We start from the raw sequence: 26,663 nt of genomic DNA, 5'->3' as shown, positions 1-26,663 counted from the left end.
TGCTAACAGTAACTGCTAACCCTAACCCTGATTGCTAACTGTTAACAGTAACTCCTAGCCCTAATTGCTAACCGCTAACAGTAACTGCTAACCCTAACCCTAAGTGCTAACTGCTAACAGTAACTGCTAACCCTAACCCTGATTGCTAACTGTTAACAGTAACTCCTAGCCCTAATTGCTAACCGCTAACAGTAACTGCTAACCCTAACCCTAAGTGCTAACCGCTAACAGTAACTGCTAACCCTAACCCTAAGTGCTAACTGCTAACAGTAACTGCTAACCCTAACCCTGATTGCTAACTGTTAACAGTAACTCCTAGCCCTAATTGCTAACCGCTAACAGTAAATGCTAACCCTAAACCTAACCCTAACCCTAATTGCTAAATGCTAACAGTAACTGCTAACCCTTACCCTAATTGCTAACTGCTAACCCTAACCTTAAACCTAACCCTCACCCTAATAGCTAACTGCTAACAGTAACTGCTAACCATAAACCTAACCGCTAACGCTAACCCTAACTGTTACTTGCTAACTGCTAACCCTAACCCTAATTGGTAACCACTAACAGTAAGTGCTAACCCTAACCCTAATTGCTAACCGCTAACAGTAACTGCTAACCCTAAACCTAACCCTAACCACTAATCACGTGGTATTTTATGCAGGGTGAACATACACACAGAAAGCTTATATGCGTACAGATAACACGGCAGTTAAAAATTTAAATCAAAATTTCTTTGTAAGAAGTCCATATCAGTTTAGAATTGGATCGGTATCGACAAAACTAATCCCAAAAAAATCGGATCGGAAGCAAAAAAGTCCAGATTGGGATACCACTATTACTTATATTGTTTGTCAGTTATTATTTTGTTATTTACTTTCACTGCTGTTTCAAAATTCAGAGGTGGTCTTGGGAAGGGGGGGGGGGGGTTATGCTCAAGGGAGACCCACACGATATTACCAATTCATGTCAGAAAGGATTTGTAATGTTTTAAATCTTTAATAAATATATGTGTTAAAAAAAACAACAATCCTGCAGTGTTCGGACTTTTTTACTGGTGGTCAGTCGTGTGTGTTTGTTCAAATCTCTGAATATAATGTCTCAGAGTCCGAGCGCTGACTTGGTGTTCTGTACTTTTTTTGTGTGCAGTCGGTCCGGATCCTGTGGAGGTGAGCGGTCCAGATGAGGTGGAGGTGACGGACCAGGTGAAGCTGACCTGTAAGACCTCCTCCTTCCCTGAGGCCACCTTCACCTGGAGGTTCAACGGCACGGTAAAAAAGGTGACCACCAAAGAATACGTCATCGAAAAGGCCGCTTACTCCAACACGGGATTTTACACGTGTGAGGCGTACAACAACGTCACCGCCAAGACCATGAGGAACAGCCACCTCCTGATCGTCAGAGGTACGAGTCAAGATCCCTGCTGCACTTTTACTTTGTAGAAACGCTGATTTTAAAGGGCTCATATTCGTCTAAACCCACTGTTCTTAGTCTGGGCTTCATTTCTTTGTGTATTTGGACCCGAATAGTTCAGACAGTTTGAATTTGAACCCTCCAGCTGCTGCAAAACCATCTTTAGATTCATTTGGACAAAAACCCAGTGGACTTCTACAACCTGTTTGAATTCTGCTTAATTTGTTGCGTCTATAACTAGTTACATCACGACATTTCATATATAAGGCCCAGATTTTAGACGAACATTTCTCTTAGTACGAGCGACAAAACAGTTTACCATTGAACTTTCCATACTAATATAGCTAATATAATTAATATAGCTAATATAACTAATATATCTTATATAGCTAATATAACACTGCACCACCGTGTCGTGGGCGACACGGTGGTGCAGTGGTTAGCACTCGTGCCTCACAGCAAGAAGGTCCTGGGTTCGATTCCAACACCAGTCGACGGGGGGTGGGACCTTTCTGTGTGGAGTTTGCATGTTCTCCCCGTGTCTGCGTGGGTTCTCTCCGGGTACTCCGGCTTCCTCCCACCATCCAAAGACATGCACCAATAGGTTAATTGGTTAATCTAAATTGCCCATAGGTGTGAATGTGAGAGTGATTGTTTGTCTCTATATGTTCAGCCCTGAGATGAACTGGCGAAATGTCCAGGGTGTACCCTGCCTTCGCCCCTATGTAGCTGGGATAGGCTCCAAGCGACCCCCGTGACCCTAGTGAGGATAAAGCGGGTTCAGAAAATGAATGAATGAATGAATAGCTAATATAACTCATATAGCTAATATAACTAATATATCTTATATAGCTAATATAACTCATATAGCTAATATAACTAATATAGCTAATATAACTAATATAGTTAATATAACTAACATAACTAATATAGATAATATAACCAATATAGCTAATATAATTAATATAGCTAACATAACAAATATAGCTAATATAACTAATATAGTTAATATAGCTAATATAACTAATATAGCTAATATAGCTAATATAGCTAATGTAATTAATATAACTAATATAGCTAATATAACCAATATAGCTAATATAATAAATATAGCTAACATAACAAATATAGCTAATATAACTAATATAGTTAATATAGCTAATATAGCTAATATAACTAATATAGCTAATATAGCTAATGTAATTAATAGAGCTAATATAACTAATATAACAAATGTAATTAATATAACTAATATAGCTAATATAACCAATATAGCTAATATAATTAATATAGCTAACATAGTTAATATAGCTAATATAGCTAATATAACTAATATAGTTAATATAGCTAATATAACTAATATAACTAATATAACCTATACAGCAAATATGACAAATATAACAAATGTAACTAATATAGCTAATATGACTAACATAGCTAATATAGCTAATATAACTAATATGACTGAGATAACTAATTTAACTAATATAGTTAATGTAGCCAATATAACTAATGTAGCTAATATACCTAATAAAACTAATATAGCTAATATAACAAATATAGTTAATATAGCTAATATAACAAATATAGCTAATATGGTTAATTTAACTAATATAGCTGGTGTAGATAATATAACTAATATAACTAATAAAACTAATATAGTTAATACAACTAATATAGCAAATAGAACTAATATAGCTAATATAACTAATATAGGTATTGTTACTAATACTAATATTACTAATATAACTAATATAGTTAATATAACTAATGTAGCTAATATAACTAATATAATTAGTATAACTAATTTAACTAATATAGCTAATATGACTAATGTAGCTAATATAACTAATAAAACTAACAAAACCAATATAATTAATATAGTTAATATAGTTGATATAACTAATATAACTAATATAATTATTGTTACTAATATAACTAATTTAACTAATATAGCTAATATAACTAATGTAGCTAATATAACTAATAAAACTAATATAACTAATCTAGTTAATATAACTAATATATCCCAGCTCTGGCTTCGTCTCCTGTACCAGTTGCTCCAAACCTCTGAGAACGCACGACTCATGCACGAAGAGGGGCACGAACAGAGGGGGGAGGGACAAATGGCAGTTGAGTTTGACAGACATATCACCGTTCAATCATTTTGATGGGCCGGTTAAAATGATTGGATGGTGTTTTTTCAGTCCTGTCCGTTCCACAGGTGACTAAAATATTTTTATTTTTGTGTCAGAGCATTTAATTAATTGGTTGTTATCAGGGTGTGAAGGGGATTTTAAGAAATATAGTAAAAAATGCTCCAGGAAAACATCTCCTACCCTACCTTTAATGAACACAAGTGGCTTAATGGGACGGTCAACAACCTGGAGGGGGGTGGGGTCATGTGCATTTAAAGGGCCAGCGCTCCAAACCACCTTTCTGGTGTCATTCCTCAGAAACAGGGTTGAAGATGGACCTGTGGAGTTGAATGAATGAAGAAATCAGACCCAAGCAGAGCATTTACAGTTTATGGAGACCACAGGGAAATGTTGGAAAATGCATAATTCCATTTTTTAAAAAAGCAAAATATCACTGCTTTAACAGCTTCAACTTCTGACGCTACGACATGTTGAAAATGTCATGTGATTCAGTCACAGAGCCGTGACCGTGGACCCCTAAGGGTTCAAATGTATAAATGGTACAAAACTACAAAACCAGTTAAGTGTCATATTTTCAGTTTCAGTCAAACAAGGTAAACTTTGAGTCCATATTTTTTACATTTGTGCTAAATCTTTAACTAAACCGTCATTCCCTGCAGTGCCACTGTAAAATGGCTGTAAGTGCAGTTGAAATCGTCCATCGGCTTCAGTGTCACAGAGCAGAGTCAGCGCCGCAGAGGACGGACTGAGCAGATAATAACAGCACTTACGAGTCTGACTTCATTTTACACCCTCAAAGAAAACACACCGACTCATGACTCAGTTATTTTTCTGAATAGAAGTTCGACTCCGGTCATTTCACTGCCACGGGAGTCGACAGGAAACTGAAGGAGAGTTTTATTAAAGGATGCGTTTGAACATTAACCCTTAAAGACCAAAACCATCTACTGATCTAAACTGTTTAATACCTGCTGAGCCACTAAACCTATCAATACGTGTCAATAATTGGTGTAAATACAGTTTTTCATCTTTTCATGGTCATCAGATAAGACCCATTTGGACGTTCAGAGGCTCCATAGTTACCATGGAAACATAGTCATCTTCTACAACACTGATTCACCAGTAAAACCCATGGAGTTGGATCATTGACAGTGGAGAAAATGAACAAAAGTTGATAAAAACAAAACAAAAAGAACCCCAAATAATGTGGAAAAAATATACGAAAAATGTACTAAAGTGAGAGAAGAATAAAATAAGCAACAAAATGAACAAAAACAGCCGAAGTAATAAACAAAAATGAATAATAAATCAACAAAATAACACATAACATTAACAAAATAAGCCACAAACTGAACTAAATTGAAGAAGAAATAAAAAAAAAAAGTAATAACAATAATAATAAATAAAAATGAATAAAAAATTGAAACATTGATTCACCTGTAAAACCCATGGAGTTGGATCAATGACAGTGGATATGAAAATATGAGAAAACTGGAGGAAAAAATGCCTATGTAAAGATCTGCTTTTAGGTCAAATATTTGAGGATAGTTTTAATTTATTACAATTTTAATTGTATATACCTAATATTTGGAAGAAATATTCACTTTTAAAGTCTTTGAAAAGGTTCATTAAGCATCTTTGTGTTATTTATGCAATAAATTATATACATTTTTCAAATCGGATTTAATATTTTTTGTGTGTTTTCTGGCCTTTTGTGTTTTTATAGCAGGTTAGTGAAAAAATAATAGACAGATGAGATAGATGAAGTTGTGCTGAAAAAAAAAGATGCCAATCATGGGTATAGTAAACATTTTTTTATATAGTATATAAAGACAAAATAAAAAGTATTCAAAAACGGCCAAAACAGGCTCAGACCACTAAGGGTTAAATTAACAACATTAACCCTTAAAGATCTGAACAGTATCTACTGATCTAAACTGTTTAACACCTGTTAAACCACTAATCCTATCAATACGTGTCAATAATTGGTGTAAAATACAGTTATTGATCTTTTCATGGTCATCAGATATGAAAATATGAGAAAACTGATTAAAAAAAAATGCCTATAAGATCTGCTTTTATGTAAAATATTTGAGTTTAGTTTTAATTTATTACAATTTTAATTTTCTATACCTAATATTTGGAAGTAATATTCACTTTTAAAGTCTTTGAAAAGGTTTGTTAAGCATCTTTGTGTTATTTATGCAATAAATTATATAGATTTTTTCAATCGGATTTTATATTTTTTGTGTGTTTTTTGGCCTTTTGTGTGGATATAGTAGGTTAAAGTAAAAAAAATAATAGGCAGATGATAAGAAAAAAAAAAGATCCCAAACATGGGTATAGTAAACATTTTTTATATAGTATATAAAGACAAAATCAAAAGTACTGAAAAACAGCCAAAATAGGCTCAGACCACTAAGGGTTAAAGGCCATACTTGGACATTGAGGCTAATTTGGCGCTCCTGGCATTTTCTGGCATATCTTATTATAAGGAAAAGACATTAATTAATAATAGTTTTTGCTTTGATTCAGAGATGATACAAATCAACCCAGAGCCGTCTGTTCAAATCTGATGTTTTCTTACAGATTAATTAAGTAATAAGAAGAAAATGATGTTAAAAAAAAATAAGACACTGGACCACAGAGAAAAAGGCACCATTATCCTCGTTATTTTCAGTATCAAGGTGAATTATTTTCACCAAATGGACAGAACAAGAACACATAAATGGACAGAACAATAACACATAAAAAAGAAAAAAAGACTTTCTTCTCAGTGAATATCACACACAGTAAAACATGACAAGACAGAAACACATTGTGAAAGATGAAATAAGACTAAAAAAAAAAAAAAGAATGTAGGCATGGAAAAAAAACATGAAAGCCCTCAGCCGTCAGTCCACTTGTAAGTTTTTGCACATAACCCTTAAAGATCTGAACAGCATCTACTGATTTAAACTGTTTAATACCTGCTGATCCATTAATCTTATCAATACGTGTCAATAATTGGTGTAAAATGCAGTTTTATCTCAATGATTTATAGGATAAAATGTACAAAAACTTGTAAAATGAGAATAAAATGAGCGAAATACTTGAAAAATAAGGAAAACATAAATTTAAAAAAACCTTAAAATACTGCATAAAAATGAACAAATTCTTCTAAAGTGAGGAGAAAATGAGCAAAATACATGAAAAATAAGGAGACTTCATCATTTCATACCATCCAGAACCCTGTATTTATTCAGTTAACCCTCAAAAATCTAAACCATCTACTGATCTAAACTGTTAAACACCTGTTGATCCACTAATCCTATCAATACATGTCAATAATTGGAGTAAAATACAGTTCTTCATCTTTTCATGGTGATCACATACGACCCATTTGGACGTTCAGAGGCTCTGCAGTGAACATTTTCTTGCATTTCACTTCAGTCTCTGTAGTTTGGGTCAGATTTTAATCTAATATTTCGATAGTTTTACTTCATATTTACAGTAATTCTTCACGGTCTGAAGTCGTTTCATTTTCATTATTTCTTTAACAGTAAAAACAACACGTGCCACTAACTCAACAGGTTAAAGATTGTTGTGTTTTCATGGACATCAGATATTCTACGGATGGTTTCACATCAGAACATGGCTTTCAGTTTCAGTTCCTGTTTACATGTACAGTTATTGTGGTTAGTCATTGTTTCCACTGAACTTTTGATTCACTCAATCGACATGACTGAGTTCCTGTTCAAGCAGGCTTTTTAATTTCCCAACTGACTCAGGGCTGAAACAAACTGATGGTACTTTATGTATTTATCATATTTGAATTGTATTTTGTTGTGTTTTAATGGTATTTTAACCCTTTGATGCATGAATTATGACAACCTTAGTCAAGATTTTTTTTCCTTAGTGTTTTTATTCCTGTTTAGGCATGAAAAAAACAATGTGATTGAAATTTTTTTAATGAGCCTATTTTTTATGGAGTTAAAACAAAATGTCTACTCAGCTGTACACAATGTGTTTAATTTCTGAAGCAAAGAAACATGTATTTAAAACACAATATCAAAAAGTGATATGAAATGTATGAAATCAGAACATTTTTAATGCTGCTAATCTGATGTTTTCCCACATTTTAACATACTCTAATACTAGACATTACTCACTTCATGGAGATAATATGCAAAAAAAAAACCACTTTGGTTTAAGAAAACTGTTAATTACAGTCTAATAACAATTAGCAATTGATTTTACACTCAGACATGTTAGTGCACATCAGGTTTATCAAGAATAGCAAAGTTAAAGTATTTCTATGAATTGCGGTGGCTGATATACACATAAAATAACAAAACCCATGAAAATACAAGAGAACAGCTGGAGACTATCTGTCCACTGGAGTGAGCCCCATGCATGAAAGGGTTAATTATGTTTTAGTTGTACTGTTTATTTGTACTTGGCACGTAAAGCACTTTGTGAAAGTGTCTGTGAAAAGTGCTCTATAAATAGAATAGAATAGAGTACAATAAAGTAGAATAGAATAGAATAGAATAGAATAGAATAGAATAAAGTAGAGTAGAATAGAATAAAGTAGAGTAGAATAGAATAAAGTAGAGTAGAATAGAGTAGAATAGAATAAAGTAGAGTAGAATAGAATAAAGTAGAGTAGAGTAGAATAGAATAAAGTAGAATAGAATAGAGTAGAGTAGAGTAGAATAGAGTAGAATAGAATAAAGTAGAGTAGAATAGAGTAGAGTAGAGTAGAGTAGAATAAAGTAGTGTAAAGTAGAATAAAGTAGAATAGAATAGAATAGAATAAAGTAGAGTAGAATAGAGTAGAGTAGAATAAAGTAGAGTAAAGTAGAATAAAGTAGAATAGAATAAAGTAGAGTAGAGTAGAGTAGAGTAGAGTAGAGTAGAGTAGAGTAGAGTAGAGTAGAGCTTATCTGCCATTTGCACAGATCCATACCAGTATAGGTACGTTAGAATTCTTGTGCGTTTCCCTGAGTCACGGAGTTTGAAAAAGATAAAGATATGACAAAGAAGACAGATACAAAACATAAACACAGCTACAACATATAAAAAAACAGATATTGCACAGACAAACACAAATTCACATTTGTAAAAGAGACTATAATAAAAACAAAATAATAATAATAAGAAGAAGAGTCCTTAGACGTAACAACAAGTTATTGCACATTTGAATTAAAAGTAGTGGATGTAGAGCAGCTAAAACAATAACTTTTACTTACTTACTTTCCCTCCATGGTTGATGTTCACACACGTTCGCCCACTAGTAAACAGAATTACAGGGTGCTTGTGCAGGTCTTGAAAGTCTTAACAAGTCTGGAATTTTGTGTGAATGTCTTAATAAAGTATCTAAGATAAGAAATATGTGAGGAAAACTTCTAAAAACTCAATGTGATTTCACTAACCTGTCGGTACGGGAATGATTCTAGAAACTTGTTCGTGCACTTTTGTGATTTTCAGATGTTTTGAAAAATGTTTGTCGGTAAAACATCATTTACTGCAAATTATGCATTTATTTATTCATACATTTATTAAAATGAACTTTTCTACCACACACAACAGGTACAGTCTCAACCAAAAAAGTGTAAAAGTACATGAAGTCCAGCTCTGAGGGGATAAAATAGCAGTTTTGAAAAAGTCTGGGATTTTTATTTGATAGATTCTTTTATTTGATTATTTTGTTGAATAGAAAAGAATAGAATAGAATACATAAAGTACATAAAGTCAAGGTCTAAGGGGAAAAAATTGTAGTTTTGAAAAAGTCGAATTTTTATTTGTTAGATTCTTTTATTTGATTATTGAATAGAATAGAATAGAATAGAATAGAATAGAGCACAGAAAGTACATAAAGTCCAGGTCTGAGGGGAAAAAGAAGCAGTTTTGAAAAAGTCTGGAATTTTTATTTGATAGATTATTTTATTTGATTATTTTGTTTAATAGAATAGAATAGAATAGAATAGAATAGAATAGAATAGAATGCATAAAGTACATAAAGTCAAGGTCTGAGGGGAAAAAATTGTAGTTTTGAAAAAGTCGAATTTTTATTTGTTAGATTCTTTTATTTGATTATTTTAGAATAGAATAGAATAGAATAGAATAGAATAGAATGTACATAAAGTCAAGGTCTGAGTGGAAAAAATAGTTTTGAAAAAGTTTGGAATTTTTATTTGTTAGATTCTTTTATTTGATTATTTTATAGAATAGAATAGAATAGAATAGAATAGAATGAGTGTTTCTTCCCACACATCTCACCCAGTTGTGTTGTTTTTTTTCTCAGAGGAGGGAACACTAGAAGATGATGATGACGGTCTGTCGGACGGAGCCATCGCTGGAATCGTCATCGGCGTCCTGGTCGCTCTGGGTGCCGCCATCGGTTTATTCATGTACTGCCGGCAGAAAGTACCGTAAGTACTACACACTGTCCTACACACTGTCCTACACACTGTCCTACAGTCTGGAAGTGCGCAGTCAGGGGTTTGTCGTATATGCAGATCAGTGTGGCTCTGCACAGTCGTCTGCACCTCCAACGCCTTCTAGTAAATTCTCCTCATTCCTGTTGTGTGTCGGCGTCCTGCAACATGTCAGACCAACACTCACAAACATGTACACCGTGTAGGTAGGCCACGCCCCGCTCACATTTTTTTGCAGCTCGTTTCCTCAGAAATCCCACCTGTATCTTCGCCGGTTCATGTTTGTTTTAAAAACCTTCACTGCGTTAACGACGGCGTCCACACGACTGAACGACAGATTCAGAAACTAACGGCTCTGCTTCCTTTTCTAAGGCTACGTCCACACGAAACCGCATCTTTTCCTATCCGATCTTTTTCTTTGTAGTTTTCAAAAATAGTGCTCCCTAAACACAGAGTCGTTTCTGGAAATATCTGCGTCCACACAAAACCACTGAGAACGACTCGGAAATACTCATGGATTAGTGATAATTTCAACTTCAATCAACGTCTTCTTTGTCATTATTTAAAAATCATCTGAAAAGGACTGTTATTTATGAAAATATGTAAGGTTGTATATCATTTGATTTGCATTTCTATTGTTTTTACTTTAGATAATTATTTCAATTTTTTTATTACAATTTTTTCCCGTTTATTGTTTGTTTCCAGGGAGGTATTTACATGAGCCTTTTTCAGCTTCTATCCTCTCCTGCACAATGGTGTTACTTGCATGGAAATAGTTTTTTAAATTTTTCTCTTGCTGTCTATGATGTGCAAAGAAATCCAATCAAATCAAATAATTAGATAGATAGATGAATAGATAGATACTTTATTGATCCTTTGCAGTAAATTGTTTGGTTACTACAGCTGTACAAAAACACACTGGCCCATCACCACAGACATCCCACATACAACCAACAATGGAATGTTCAAGTGTTAAAAACAGAATAAAAGATATATAAATTTATAATATGTACAAAAAAAGTAAGGTAAAGAAACATAATACAATAAACAAAACACCTGTAGCATGCAGAGCATACAATAATTTATTGCACAGCAGTATTAAAATGGCCATCACTGAGGTTTTTAGAAATTTGAAAAATAATTTGTGATGACAGTCATACACTGTTTTAAAGGGTTAACCTCATAAAGCTGAGCCGACGCTGGTGAAGGGTTAGTTTAACGCCAGCTATGACCAAATATTCTCTGTAGTCTGACCTGATCCTTTGAATGAATTAAACCTGTAAGTGGCTGCATCCTCAGAGTCAAACCCCAGCCCATCACACCCTCATAAAGCCACCGCAGTGATCCAACCTGACGCCACATCCCATGAACATTTCACAACAGGAAGCTGCCGTCGGTGATGGGCCACGAGCCAGGACACTCCTCAGACCGGTTCATATCTGTACACAGGAAGGAGGAGGAGGAGGATTTAAGACGAGGCTGTCGAACCCATTTCAATTCAGGTTCCACATTCAGACCAATCTGATCTAAAGTGTCAAATATTAACAGAATAACCTGGAAATAATGACCAGGCCAAACTTTTCTCTGTTTGGGAGTGAATGAAGTAAAACTACAGCAGGAAAATGTTTACATCTGCAAACTATCCTTTCAAAAACTGTGAAAAACACAAATAACGTGACATTTCTTAAGAACATTACAACTTGGAGATCAACAGTGGATCTACAAACACACAAAACATTTAGTAAAAGGCAGAATTACATTTTTCTTGATTTGCCTCAATATTCCACTGGTCATAGTTCAGTTTCAAAGCCCTGTTTCTGTAACGGTTTTATTAAATTCATGACATTCTTCAGATTTTTGGACCATTTTATTTTGTTTGGATTATTGACTGGAGGACATGATCAACATTTGTTTAATTATTATTATTATTATTATTATTATTATTATTATTATTATTATTATTATTACGTCTCTAATTTGCGTTATATTCAGATTAACCATCTGCACATCTGATTGACAGGAACAACACAAAACATTTATTATTTTTTTTATATAATGGCAGTAAGAGGTTAAGACATGTCAGGCTCATATTTCTTCAGGTTATTCAGATTTTATTGTTGAAGGATAGTGTGTAAATGTAAACCTTTTCCATGTACTTTGACTTTCTTACAGTAAAACAAGGAGAAAATTTTGGACTTGTCATTATTTATAGGTTATTATGACAGAGTTTTACTGGTCTGTTTGTGGAACCTGAACTAAAATGTATTTTGACGCCATTAAGTGTATTTTATTCATTTCACGCATTCATCCCATGGGCCGGATCGGACCCTTTGGCGGCCGTTTTTGGTCCACAGGCCGTATGTTTGACAGCCCCCAGCTCTTCCACCCTCATCATCTTTTCTTCTGTGCTTTATACTCTGCATCAGGTGGAATAACAGTAAATTCTTTTCTGTAGCCACGGCAGTGACAGCGACCTGCTCCAACATGTTTAATCTGTTATTGAGGCACTAATGGAAACTGTATTATTTTACTGCTGATACATGGATCAGCCGACAAATACATATACTGTGTATATTTATTTATTTATTTATTTTATTTTATTTAATAAACCACTTAAAAAACTTCAGCCCTGCTCAAAACTACCAAACATTGAACAATTTTCAGGATTTAACCCTTTAAATGCCAGTTTAATGATTTGAATTCTGAATTATTTATTACAAAAAGAAAAAAAAATCACAAATTTCTTTTTATATTTTTCAAATAATAAGTAGTAAAACAATGGGACATTGGTTGTGATTAGAGCTTTAGATATGTCAAAGATTAGCAACAAAATAGATTTGTTGTCATTAGTATTTTTTCTGTAGTGTTAAATACTCCCTTGTGTTCAAAAATGTCCCACTGACTTCCATTAGAATCACATTTTTTAATCTCACTGCCTTTAAACCATATAACTGTAGAGACTCTAATGGCAGCATTTTATTTGGAAGAAAACTAGTGATATTTGACATTTTTATTGGATTCCACCTGTTTGAACCATTTTACAATTATAGGCTGATGCATGAATTTTTATCGGCCTACAAATATTTATTTTTTTTAATGCTTTTTTATTTAATAAACCACTTAAACAACTTGATCACTGCTCAAAACTACCAAACGTTCAACAATTTTCAGGATTTTAACCCTTTAAGTGCCAGTTTAATGATTTGCATTCTGAATGATTTATTACCAAAACCCCCCCCACAAATTTCTTTTTCTATTTTCCATATAATAAATAGTAAAACAATGGGACATTGGTCATAATTAGAGCTTTGGATGTGTCAGAGATTAGCACCATGTAACTGTCTAATGTCAACATTTTATTTTGAAGAAAATTAGTGATATTTGACATTCGTCACTTTTCCATTGACCCTCAAATTGCACAAATATAACTTGCGCGTAAAAATTTACCTAATAGAAAAACGCTTGTTTTTCAATTAAAAGTTTTTGTGCTGGCAAGAGGTGTTTTTTTTTTTTTTAGGCATAGCGCAAATGGTATATCATGCAAAACTGGAATGGAAAGACCTTTTTATGCAACTAGAGTCACATGAATAAAAAAAACAGATGTTGACGGACATTACAACAAGAGAAGAAGAAGAGTTTTAAAGAAACATAGTGCAATATGTGTGGACACACCAGAAAACTGAATAATTTTAAAATTTAGTACGAGATAGAGGGGTAATATATAATAATAATGAAAACATCTGTAAATCAACACCCTATTTACATTCGTCACCATGTTTATGGAATGACTTCTTGTGTCATCTCACGATAATAAATAAACAAATCATTGCATTTGTGATTTAATGGAAAAAATCGACATTACGCACTTCAGTTTTTTCTACATTTAGTAAAAATCGGTAAAGTTTTGCACAGACGTCCAGTGGAAAAGCCACTACTTTGACTGTATTCCACCAGTTTCAACCGTTTTCCCATTGTAGGCTGATGCAGATTCTTGTATGAGGATTTTATGGCAGTTTTTTTTTTTTAATACATGTAGGTTTTTGTCACTGACATAACCAGAGGATAGTAAGTGTGAGGAGAAGACGAGGGTTCAGAAGTGCTGTCTTCTGCAGAACAGACATCAGCTCACAGGCCAAAAGCATCTTTTTAATCATTTCAACAGTGAGCTGAAGACAAATGAAGGTGAGCCGGTCTGTGACAGGACGTCCAGACACTGGGACGTTCACCAGTCAGCTCATAAACAGAGAACTTCCGTCAGACGTGTTGACAGCGCAGATAAAGGTGCAGGATGACCTCAGGGTCTGTTTTATGTGAAGTGAAGGATGTCGGCTTCATATTTGTGAGCGGAATGTGATAATTACCCACCGTGGTTTTTTTTTTTTACTCGTTCAGACTTTTGCGTTTGCAGCTGCTGATTGTTGGGCGTGGTTTGAAGCTCACACAGGCAGATTATCACAGGAACTCATCTGTGTTAAGACGTCTGCGCGTGCGACCTCTCAAACAGCTGCTGGAGTTCTAAGGACGCTGGTTTTATCTGCCCGGTTCATCAGACATGAGTTATTGTGTCAGCGCTGTGTCATCTTTGTTAGGGATTTCTTCAAAAAGGAAATATTCAGAATGTGCCTTTCCTTCTAATGGTCCACATTTTGATGGTTTACAACATGTAAATGGTTCCAGATATCAATAACAGTTACTATTGAACCCTGATAGAAGTCATATATGGACTTTCATTTGGGTCCATGACCTTTGACCTTGAGTGACCTTGAAGGGTCAAACCGAAGGTCACCAGTGTCTGGATTTGTACAATCTTCTTCTCCGAAACTACTGGTCGAATTTTTTTCTTGGTTCTTGGTTCAACTGGACTGGTTTAGTTCTTTTGAAAAGGTTTCATCTCAGACTTCTTCAGTTCTGAACAGAAGACAGCTAGATGAGAGACGAAACCTTTTCAACAGAGCTAAACCAGTCCAGCTGAACTGAGAAAATCCACCAAGAAGAATGATGACCTGGGCAAATGAGAACCGACACAGACTACTGGTTGAAATCATTTAAAATTTTATATCTTCCATGTGACAATGTTTACAAAGTTCATTCACAGTTTTCAGAAAAGTTGATTTTTGAAATTTTGACTTTTTTTGGTCAGTATTTTAAGATATTTGATGAATTTTTGAAATATTAGAAATGTCCCTTTCCTTCTAATGGTCCATATTTTGATGGTTTATAACATGTAACTGATAGAAGTCATATATGGACTGGGATTGGATGAGTTCAGTTCTCCTCCGTGGTTGGCCCTTTCGTATACGGCCGTTATGTTCCAGATCTCATCTACGCATGTGCACTGCATATCTGTCAGAATATGTCAGAATGGCGGCAAGTACGAAGTGGAAGAAACAAACAGGCAGGAATATACTCATGCGAACAGTAGCGATAAGTGCACATTCATTGTATTCTTTCACATTCTATCTTTTATTAATTGAAATATTTTGACGCAACAACCATACAGAAATGACCTTACCCTTTCTGTAGAATATATGCGATTTCTGACGTACTCTGACTACATTTTAACGAACATAAGTAAATGCCCTTTTTCACCAATCCCCTGCTGCAGTTACAGATCCTGAATTCCCTGACTGACAACTGCCCCGCCCCCAACTTGCGCTGAATGCTTCTATGACAGGCTGTATGGTTGTTGCTTCAAAATATTTCAATTAATAAAAGTTAGAATGTGAAAGAATACAATGAATGTGCACTTATCGCTACTGTTTGCATGAATATTTTCCTGCCTGTTTGTTTCTTCCGCTTCGTACCAGCCGCGAAATATTCTGACAGATTACAACTCGCATGCATAGATCAGATCTGGAACATAACGACCGTATACGAAAGGACCAATCGCTTCTCCTCCTGTGAAAGTCCCGCCCACTTCTATAGTTAGATTGATCTCCTACATCCAGACCACAGGACTGGAACACAGAACCGAACCAGGACTGGAACATAGAACCGAACCAGGACTGGAACACAGAACAGAACCAGGACTGGAACATAGAACAGAACCAGGACTGGAACACAGAACAGAACCAGGACTGGAACATAGAACAGAACCAGGACTGGAACACAGAACTGAACCAGGACTGGAACACAGAACCGAACCAGGACTGGAACACAGAACCGAACCAGGACTGGAACATAGAACAGAACCAGGACTGGAACATAGAACAGAACCAGGACTGGAACACAGAACAGAACCAGGACTGGAACACAGAACTGAACCAGGACTGGAACACAGAACAGAACCAGGACTGGAACATAGAACAGAACCAGGACTGGAACACAGAACCGAACCAGGACTGGAACACAGAACAGAACCAGGACTGGAACACAGAACCCAACCAGGACTGGAACATAGAACAGAACCAGGACCGGAACACAGAACCCAACCAGGACCGGAACACAGAACCCAACCAGGACCGGAACACAGAACCCAACCAGGACTGGAACACAGAACAGAACCAGGACCGGAACACAGAACAGAACCAGGACCGGAACACAGAACAGAACCAGGACTGGAACACAGAACAGAACCAGATCAACCTCACACATGCAACTGGGACTGATTCTGTTAGAACATGACTCTGGCGTACAGGAACACTGGAGACTGTTTTAAATGGATCTTCTATAGGTTTTGGAGATAATTACTCGCTATAGCTTGACTTTCCGACCTCATGTCGTTGTTACCTGTAGTTTCAGGAGCAGCTTTGTTTACGCCTGAGACTCGATCCCACCTTAAAGCCTGACGTATGCGTTCAGACAGATGGAGTCGGCCTGTTTGTTTTTGTGGTTGTCGTTGACGGATTCGCTGTAGTTCAGAGGAGTCTCATTTCTCAGAAAGTGACAGAAGTGGATGGTGATGACTGGAGGAAGTGTGTAATGCGTTGGTGTCTTCAGTTCCGCTCCAGAGTTTGGGTAACAGCGCCCACCGTCTGCACAAACACACACTTTAAGTGGGTCAGTGTGAGTTTCGGTATTCTGAAAACACAGTCAGACTGCATTCCTGTATCGTTAACCCTCACTCTGTGCAGCTGTCAATCTCATCAGAGGCGGGGACACTGCCTCCAGCTCAGGGAGGGGGCGGAGACCTGGCTCGGGGGGGGGGCTGTGAGCTGAGCTACACAAGCCATAAAATCCTCTGTAGTTGGAATGATCAGCAGTACTTGACCAAAAGAAAAAAAAAAAATCAAGAAGTCAGTCTTTAGTTTCATTTGCACTGAAAATACACGAAATAAAACAGTAAAAACTAACATAGAAACTTCAATCTGCGCCATCTGTGACCACTTAATCTAGATATAAAGTCACACTGCAGTTATGAGGAAACCACAAACCATGTTCAACACAGCAACGCAACAGAAAAAAAAAAAAAGCAACTATCAACACTGAAATACTTCCTGAGGTTACATTACCGTCAGTAGTACGAGTATAAGAGAGCATTATTGGATTAAACCCTGGTCAGTGGATCTGCTGGTAATCGGATTTTCTTTTCAGAAACAAGAGGAAAAACCGGCAGTTAATTGATTTTCACTTTAAAATACAAGAATTAAAATTGAATTTCAGGGCGTTTTTCTTTTTCAGTGTCAAAACTGATAAACCAAATTTCAAAAACAGATTGATTTTTGTTTTCTCTAATAACAAAAAACAAAGTTACTACCTGACTGAAATGGAAGAAAGGACCAAAAACACCTGTTTTTTTAATTTTCTGAGACCAGATGTTGTCATTTTCAAGGAAAGAGCATTAATGCCTCAGTCACGAAGATTCTTACAAACGATGGGCTTGTGCGAAATCTGGACATCGTAGACATACTCCCTCCATGAATGTCTATGAGCTGCAGATTTCGTATGAACTAAAACTAGAACATTCGTACAAACCCATCGTTTGTAAGAATCTTTGTGAACAAAAATGATGTATAAACTGACTACATAATAAGTAACATGAACAAAATAAGCCACAAACTGAACAAAACTGAGGAAAAAAATAATAAAATAAAAAGCAAAATGTTGAAAAATAAACAAAATGAGCAACTAAAGGAACAAAACTGAGCAAAATAATAAATAACAGGAAAAAAAATAGACAAAAAATTGGCTAAAATAAAAACAAAAATCAAATAAGCAACAAATATTTGAATTTAGTCCCAGTAGTTTTAGTTTTAGGCTCTTTTTCTAATAAATCAGTCCATCTGCTTTTTGACACCTGTTTAACGCCATAAAACAGTTCCATGGTCAAAACTCAGCAAAAACACACACATACACACAAAAAAAAGGAAAATCACCACAACACTGGAAACAGCAGTAAAAAAAAAAAAACACGAGGAAAACAGTGTAAAACAGTATTTTATATGCATCTTCCCTGGGACAATGTCAATAAAGTTTATTCACAGTTTAAGAAATTTCAATTTTTGACAAATTTCTGAAATATTAAAAATGTGCCTTTACTTTAATGGTCCATATTTTAAAGGTTTATAACATGTAAATAGTTACAGATATCAATATAGTTACTATTGAGCACTGATAGAAAGTCATATATGGACTGTAATTTGGATCCGTGACCTTTGACCTTGAGTGACCTTGAAGGCATAGCGGCAGAACCGAACGACCTCACAAATTCATCTTTGTAATTTTATTTATTTATTTATTCATTCCAATCTAAATGACTGGAGAAGAGCAGGATGAAGGAAACTTATAATTCCTGCCCCTTTCTTGAAACATCTGCTTACATTAGTTTTTGTTTTGGGCTTTTTTTTTTTTTTTCTTCTAAATCAGTCCAGCTGCTTTTTGACACCTGTTTAACTCCATACGACAGTTACGCGGTCATTAAAAAAAAAAAAAAAAAAAAAAAGAAAATAAGCAATAAAATGAACAAAAATGAATAGTAAAGCAACAAAATAAGTAACATGAACAAAATAAGCCACAAACTGAACAAAATTTAAGAAAAAAAATAGTAAAATAAAAAAAGGTAGAAAAATAAACAAAATGAGCAACTAAAGGAACAAAACTGAGTAAAATATTTACAAAATAATAAATAGCAGGAAAAAAATGAGCAAAAAATGGACTTAAATGAAATAAGAACTTTAGATTTTTGACAAATTTCTGAAATATTAAAAATGTGCCTTTACTTTAATGGTCCATATTTTAAAGGTTTATAACATGTAAATAGTTACAGATATCAATATAGTTACTATTGAGCACTGATAGAAAGTCATATATGGACTGTAATTTGGATCCATGACCTTTGACCTTGAAGGCATAGTGGCAGAACCTGACGACCTCACAAATTCATCTTAGTAATTTATTTATTTATTTATTTTATTCATTCATTCATTCCAAATTAAATGATTGGAAAAGAACCAGATGAAGAAAACTTATTATAATACCTTCCCCTTTCTTGAAACATCTGCTTACATCAGATAAGCTGCCGTTTACAGCTATTACAGTGAACAGTTTACATGATAGTCAGTGAAAATAAAACTAATCCAAAATCCGTAAGTAAAATTATTTCATTCCGTTCTTTTGTAAAGCTTCTCTGTTCTTTCCTTAAACGACCTCTTAATCTGAATAATATTAATTCTGGGTAGAATGTGCTGGTGAAATACGGGGACATTAATCACAAACGTTTCCTTCAAGAATAAATGTTCTTGAAGGAAAGTGAGGGAAATGAGCAGGCTGTCATTAGTCCAAGTCTGTGGTTGTTTTGTAGCGTGATAAGAGGACTGAGCAGAAGACGGAGTCAGGATGAACGCACTGGAAGGAGCTGCAGACGCTCACACAGACCGGTGGTGGTGGTGATGTTGGTCCAAACGGTGACACAGAGCAGCTCAGGTGGGAATCTCAAACCGACCTCAAATGCCTCGGATTCAAACTCCCTCATCTTCGGTGTTTAGTTCACGTCTGATCTGCGCTCTGAAAACACCAGCGGCCTGCTGGGAAACCCCGTCCCACCCCTCAGTCATAATTACAAGTTGAATATTTGGGAGTTTTTTTCTGCGCCGCCTCCAACTCCTGCTGACATGATTAGCTCCAGAAATGAGTCCAACACGCCCCTGAAAGGCTTTTATCCAGGGTTCGGCTCATGCGGTGTTTACAGCCGCTCCTTCTCGCCTCAGTCCAGAAGAAAACATCTGGATTTTCCACTGAGTTAATGGCATGAACTCTACAAATCTGTCCTAAAAGGGCTCATATTTGTCCAAACCCACTGTTCTTCGTCTGGGCTTCATTTCTTTGTGTATTTGGACCTGAATAGTTCAGACAGTTTGAATTTGAACCCTCCAGCTGCTGCTAAACTATCTTTAGATTCATTTGGGCAAAAATCCAGTGGATTTCTACAACCTGTTGGAATTCCTGCTTCATTTGTTACGTTTTATAACTACTTATGACATTAGCACATATCAGGTCCAGACCTCAGACCAACATTTCTCCAGTTCAACATAACTGTTTGTCAGCAGCAGCGGTTGTAGTCCAGACTACAGCTGTACGATATACTGTTTGAGCATCGTCATCGCGATGTACGTGTGCGCAGTAGTCCCATCACAGGTTCTGAATGAGCTCAACATGTTCTCATCTAAGGTCAGCCTGGGTACCTGACACACAGTGTGCGCAACAATCCACCAATCACATTCATTCTTAACCAGTTTGCCAAAGCAGACCACGCCCCTGCATGTGGAGTGAGTCACTGGTAACAACGCAGCCCCCCCCCCCTTTTTTTTTTTTGTTTGTTTTACATAAATGAACAGATGAACAAAATAACACATAAGCCATTTGAAATCTCAAAAATTAAAATTAAAACACAAAAATACTGATGAAACTGAAAAAGTGCATAATTATAAAGATAACCATACACAATTAAATAAATGAATAAAATAAAAATAACTTATAAATAAATAATAATTTTTAAAAAGCATATATATATATATATATATATATATACACATTCATACATTAAAATAAATAAAATAAAACCTATTAAAGGTACATAGGATGTGTCAAAAAGTAAAAAGATTCATCTTAGTGACATTAATGCTCATCTTAGCCATGAAACTGTTACTGGATGTTGCTCATCCATAGACTGAATAAAGATTTGTTATTTTTAATATATTAAAGTTCAATATATGTTGTTTCTTTACAAGGTTTGAAATATAAATGGACACCTTTAGCACAGGAACATATATATATATATATATATATATATATATATATATATATGTATATATGTGTGTGTGTGTGTGTGTGTAAAATATAGGGATGGGAATCAGTAAGAATTTAACGATTCCGATTTCATTATCAATTTTGCTTATCAGTCCCATTCCTTATTGATTCTCTTATCGATTCTCATTGGGTGAGGAAATAAAAGAGTACCTGTTTGGCTCGTCTCCTGTTGTTGTGCACCTCATTTCTTTTCCCCTACCGTGTAGAAACCGACCTTCTGAAAACTTGTATTTGAGGGGGTACGACGTTTGCTGCCTGCACCAGAACCAGAACTGGGCCCAGCGTTCACTCTGCCGCTACATTCACAAGTGTCGCTAAGTAGTGAATCAAATACGTGACATTCCTGTGACTGAATCACATGCTGTGGACAAATGTTTGAGCAGACTGGAGGGATTCCAGCCTTTAGAAGAAATGGAAGCTTTGACAGTGTTCAGCTGGACCTGGTGTGGTCTGTTTAGACCATTTCTGCCTCCATGCCATTTTGGTTGTGTACTGACCAGAACATTGCAGCGCACATGTGACGTCATCACGCATGCACAGCGAAGGCGGAATCGATAAGCAGAATCGTTAAGCAGGCAGGCAAACGAATCGAGCTACAGATGCAGATGTGTGGCCTGTGCTTTTACATCCGTCCAGTTCCAGTGAATATTTGTGTGAAATTTGAGGAAATTCCCTCGTTGCGTTCAACTCGACTTCCTCTACAGACGCACGGAGGCATTTTTATCACCTGATCTGGGTTAACTTCATTAAAACTGATTAGAAATCTGATGTAATCAGTCCAGCTCTGACCTCTGACCTCTGGAGCCTCTTCCCGTCCTGAAGCCTCGCTCTGGGTCTGGGTCTGTTTGTCGTCGCTGCGGCAGCAGCTGAGGAGGGCGAGGCCACCGTTCAGAGAATCGCAGGAATGCGTGGGTCGTGTCTGCACTCGCCCTCTGCATCTGAAGCGTCTTCATCTGCTCCTGTCGGCCTTTTGTCTCCTGTTTGTTACCCGACACCCCATCTGACGGATGCAAAAGCACCAGGCCACACACCGACCTGCATCCGCCGCCTCTGGGACACAGGAGGCACCGTTTTATCCCAAATCCAGTGCTGTAGAATAGAGTTCTAGCACAAAAAGCCATAACATTATCCAGTTTCTTGTGGTATACATCAGGTACATGGACACTAGGAAGGCCCAGAAGCAGAGGAACCAGGTCGAGTTCAAACTGAACTGACTTTAACATCACTGATGGATCATATCTTCAGTGTAATTTTTGTATTTCACACATTCGTCCTGCGGGCCGGATCGGACTCTTTGGAGGTCCGGTTTTGGCCCGCGGGCCTAATGTTTGACACCTGTGTTTTCAGAAAAATCAGTGTAATTTTAACAATTTTCTGCCTGTTCCCAAATGTCTGCGTAACATTGTGTCTAATGCACACGTGTACATGATAAGTTGAGGCTTAATATTGTTAAAATTGCACTTATTTTTCTTACAAAATGGAAGTTTTTTTTTCAGGTTATTCACATCGTTTTTGTTTGGATAGTTTGTAAATGGAAATATTTTCATAATTTTTTCCCTTTATTGAACTAAAACAGACTATTTACTGGTGCGACCCACTGGAGATCAGATTTACATGTTGACGAGGAGAATGAAAAGGAGGAACAAATACAATAAATATTTCCATGTAAAGCAACAGAAAATGGAAGTAGTCTAAGTGAAAATGTAAAAGTCTGTAGTTACTTTCTGTTCTCTTCACCTCAGTCTAAAATCTGGCGGCAGATTGAGGTTTGGACGCGATTCAAACTGCAGCTAAAAAAAACAAACACGTGTCGTCTCCACCTGACCTGACGGAGAAACTATGGCATTCATTTATTTATTTAGAACGTGCAAAGAAAATAAAACAAAATACAAGAATACAAGAATCAAACAATACTATTTTCCTAATTTTAGCATCGAACCACAACAAATACATAATGCAGTAGCTGAATTACACACAACAAAATGATCATGGTAGTAGTCATACAAACAGACTCAACAATTCAACCATTTTCTTCAACAATTCCAGCAGATTTATCAGTACAAAATTATTCATAAACAAACAGGCCTCATTGTCTTTATTAAATACTGTACATCTCAAGAATCAATTCTTTATATCTCTTTTTAAACTGAATTATGTTAGATATTTGTTTTATTTGAATTATTTGAATGAATGAATGAATGAATGAATGGATGGTTTATTTTTGGTTTGTACAGTAATCCCCACACACACTACAACAACCACAATAAACACAACAAAAATCGGACCAATGGCCCAGTGTCTTACCGGCCAAATTCAAAGCTTTGGGAAATGTATCCAGATGCCATTTATTCTCCCCCAGTTCTGTGTATTTATTCTATTACAGAAATAGTCCATGTTTTGGTCATATTCAATCAGATCTGTAAAAAGATTCAAATTCCAAGTTGATATCATTAATACTGATTCAATCCACTCTTTATCTCTTATAATGGGAACATTTTTTCAAAGTCGCACCGAATCCAGAATCAGATCCAGATCCAAATAATTTCACTAACTTTTGTTGACATCATCATAAAGAAGCTGTATACCGAGTTTGAAGTCAATCAGAATTTTAGTTTCAGAGAAGAAGACAATTGAAATTTTTGTAACAGACGCCACCGGACGCCGCATGACGACAATAGTTTACAGCCTGTCGGCCGGTAAGATAAAAACAAAAAAGGAATAGGCCAGAAGCAGAAGCTTATTTTAATTTAAATGTGTACATCGTTGAACATTGTCGTTATAACAAAATAATCAAAAACAAAACAAAAACGCATTTACCATCTCCACGTAATATTCCTGAGTGTTCTTACACTTAAGGCATTTTTTAAAAACTTTATCAGAGAAGTGAACGACTGAAATTCATCATCAAGTCCATCCCATAATTTCACACCCACAACCCAAATACATCTGGACTTCACATTTGTGCTCACTTTCATACATTCAAAAATATAAAGACCTCATAAATTATAATTACTCTCTCTTAATTCAAAGAACTCTTGAATGGTATTTGGAACAATATGATTTTTTACTTTATAAATCATCTGTAATATTTGAATATATACAATAGCCAACAATTTAAGGTTGAATAAATAAATTATTAGTTGCTTCAAAATATCCTACTTTATTAACGGATGTTGATGTGAATCTGATATAGAATAGAATAGAATAGAATAGAATAGAATAGAATAGAATAGAATAGAAAATCCCTTTCTACAGGACCCTTTGGGACAGTCATCCTTCTGTAACAGTATTAAACTGTAGAACTCACTGCCGTCAGAACTACGTAAAATCCTTCTCAGAGTTTCAGATGTTCACCTGGTTAAAGACAGAACACAACTGTTCTCATCTGGAAATATTGTGTTTATTGTGTGGGAGAGTGAATGAATGAATGAACGCCTCATACATAAATGCATCAGTGGATTATTGCATTGTATGGTATGATCGTTTTAAATGATGTATATTTTCTAGGTGTATGTGTTTGAATGGATGACGAACACATCCAGTTCCAGCTCAACTTGACATTTGTGACTGTTTGACGTCTTATCTGCACCTTAAACGTGTATCGCAGTTTCTCTGATAAGGCTCACTGTGGCTGCAGGAACATATTATGGGATGTTTACTCTGCCGTCGCTGCTCCTCCAGGCCCTGTGGATGCTTTCACGCAAAGTAAATGGAAAAAAAAAACCACCAAAAAAACAGAAAGCAGGTTGAAAAAAATGGTGCAAGAGTTGAATCAGAGGTGGAAAATGTTCAGAGTTTAAAGGCGTGTGAGGAGGATTATTCAGAAAACACTGCACACATTATTATTATTATTATTATTATATTGTTCCTGTAGTTTTAATCTGCATCTCAAGTTTTTCTGAAACTGTTTTCAGTCCAACATTCAGCCTGTTTACGTGACCATAAATGTCTCATAATTGTAATAATCAGATGTGATGCGTTTACATGGACGTAAGAATAATCGTGAACCCCGGTTTCGATTTTTCAGTCCATTATCGGGTTTATTTCAGAGTTCGTACGTTCATAGTGACGGTAAAAACAAACATCCTGTTATCGTCTTCAACTCAAGTTTGACGACGTAACTTCAGTTTTCTACGATTTTAATTGTTGTTACGCATGTGCAAACGTAAAAGAACAAAAATAAACGGAATCAGTTAGTCAATGTTTATCATTATTTTATAGAATTTTGTTCAGTTTTCTTTTCATTATATTAAATTTTTGTTTAGTTCTGCAATTTTTTTTCATTATTTTACTATATTTTTGTTCATTTTGTACATTTTATTCAATTTTTATTTAGTTTTGCTCATTTTGTACTTTATTTTATAAAATTTTTAAGTTTTATTCATTTCGTACATTATTTTATAAATTTTTTGTTGTTTTGCTTATTTTGTACATTATCTTATTCAATTTTTTAGTTTTGCTCATTTTGTACATTATTTTACTGCATTTTTATTTAGTTTTGCACATTTTTTCATTGTTTTATTCCATTTTTGTTTAGTTTTGCTCATTTTGTATATTATACCATTTTTTGGGGGGTTTGTTCATGTTTTTCATTATTTTATAGAATTTTAGTTCAGTTTTGCTTTTTCTTCACTATTTTATTAAATTTTTGTTCAGTTTTGCTTATATTGTATATCATTTTATTCCATTTTTGTTTAGTTTTGCAAATTTTATCATTATTTTACTACATTTTTGTTTAGTTTTGCTCATTTTGTACATGATTTTATTCCATTTTTGTTTGGGTTTGTTCATATTTTTCATTATTTCATAGAATTTTGTTCACTTTTGGTTTTTTCTTCATTATTTTACTTAATTTTTGTCCGGTATTGCTCATTTTGTATATTATTTTTTTCCTTTTTTGTTTGGGTTTGTTCATATTTTTCATTATTTTATAGAATTTTTGTTCAGTTTTTTTTTTTTTTCTTCATTATTTTCTTAAATCTTTGTCTGGTTTTGCTCATTTTGTACATTATTTTGTTGACTTTGTTTGGTTTTGTCAATTTTTTCATTATTTTATTCAACTTTTGTTTGGGTTTTTTGTTTGAGTCTAGTGACAGTAGAATCAAACTTCCTGTTATTGTCGTCCACTCATGGTTGACTATGTAACTTCCGTTTTCTGCCATTTTAATAGTTTTTCCACACGTGCAGATGTAACAGAACTAAATAAATCCGATTAACCTGTATACATGTATGACACGGGAGTATTGGGGACAAATCCAAGTGTGTTAATCTGATTTATTCTAATCAGATTGCTGCTGTTACCAGATAAAACGGATCAGATTACACTGTTTACATGTTCACTGGAATAGTCTGAGCACTCCGGATGTCAGATAATAATCATAATCCTGTTTAACTACTTTCATATTTCCCCCTTTTTCATCTGAATATT

The 26,663-nt window shown here is 35.2% G+C and overlaps 1 protein-coding gene across 1 annotated transcript in view; it reads left to right on the top strand.

Moving 5' to 3' along the window:
* The window catches only part of LOC115427885 (carcinoembryonic antigen-related cell adhesion molecule 5-like), a 58,992-nt gene that overhangs the window by 25,576 nt on the left and 6,753 nt on the right, over positions 1–26,663 (top strand). The window contains exons 7-8 of the mRNA XM_030146611.1: positions 1,147–1,401; positions 9,859–9,985. Coding sequence (XP_030002471.1) covers positions 1,147–1,401; positions 9,859–9,985 — 382 coding nt within the window. The remainder of the gene's footprint in view (positions 1–1,146; positions 1,402–9,858; positions 9,986–26,663) is intronic.

The sequence above is a fragment of the Sphaeramia orbicularis genome, chromosome 11, assembly GCF_902148855.1.
Source record: "Sphaeramia orbicularis chromosome 11, fSphaOr1.1, whole genome shotgun sequence".
Classification (NCBI taxonomy): domain Eukaryota; kingdom Metazoa; phylum Chordata; class Actinopteri; order Kurtiformes; family Apogonidae; genus Sphaeramia; species Sphaeramia orbicularis.
Note: the sequence above shows the minus strand (reverse complement) of the source record. Positions and strands in the feature narration are given on the sequence as shown.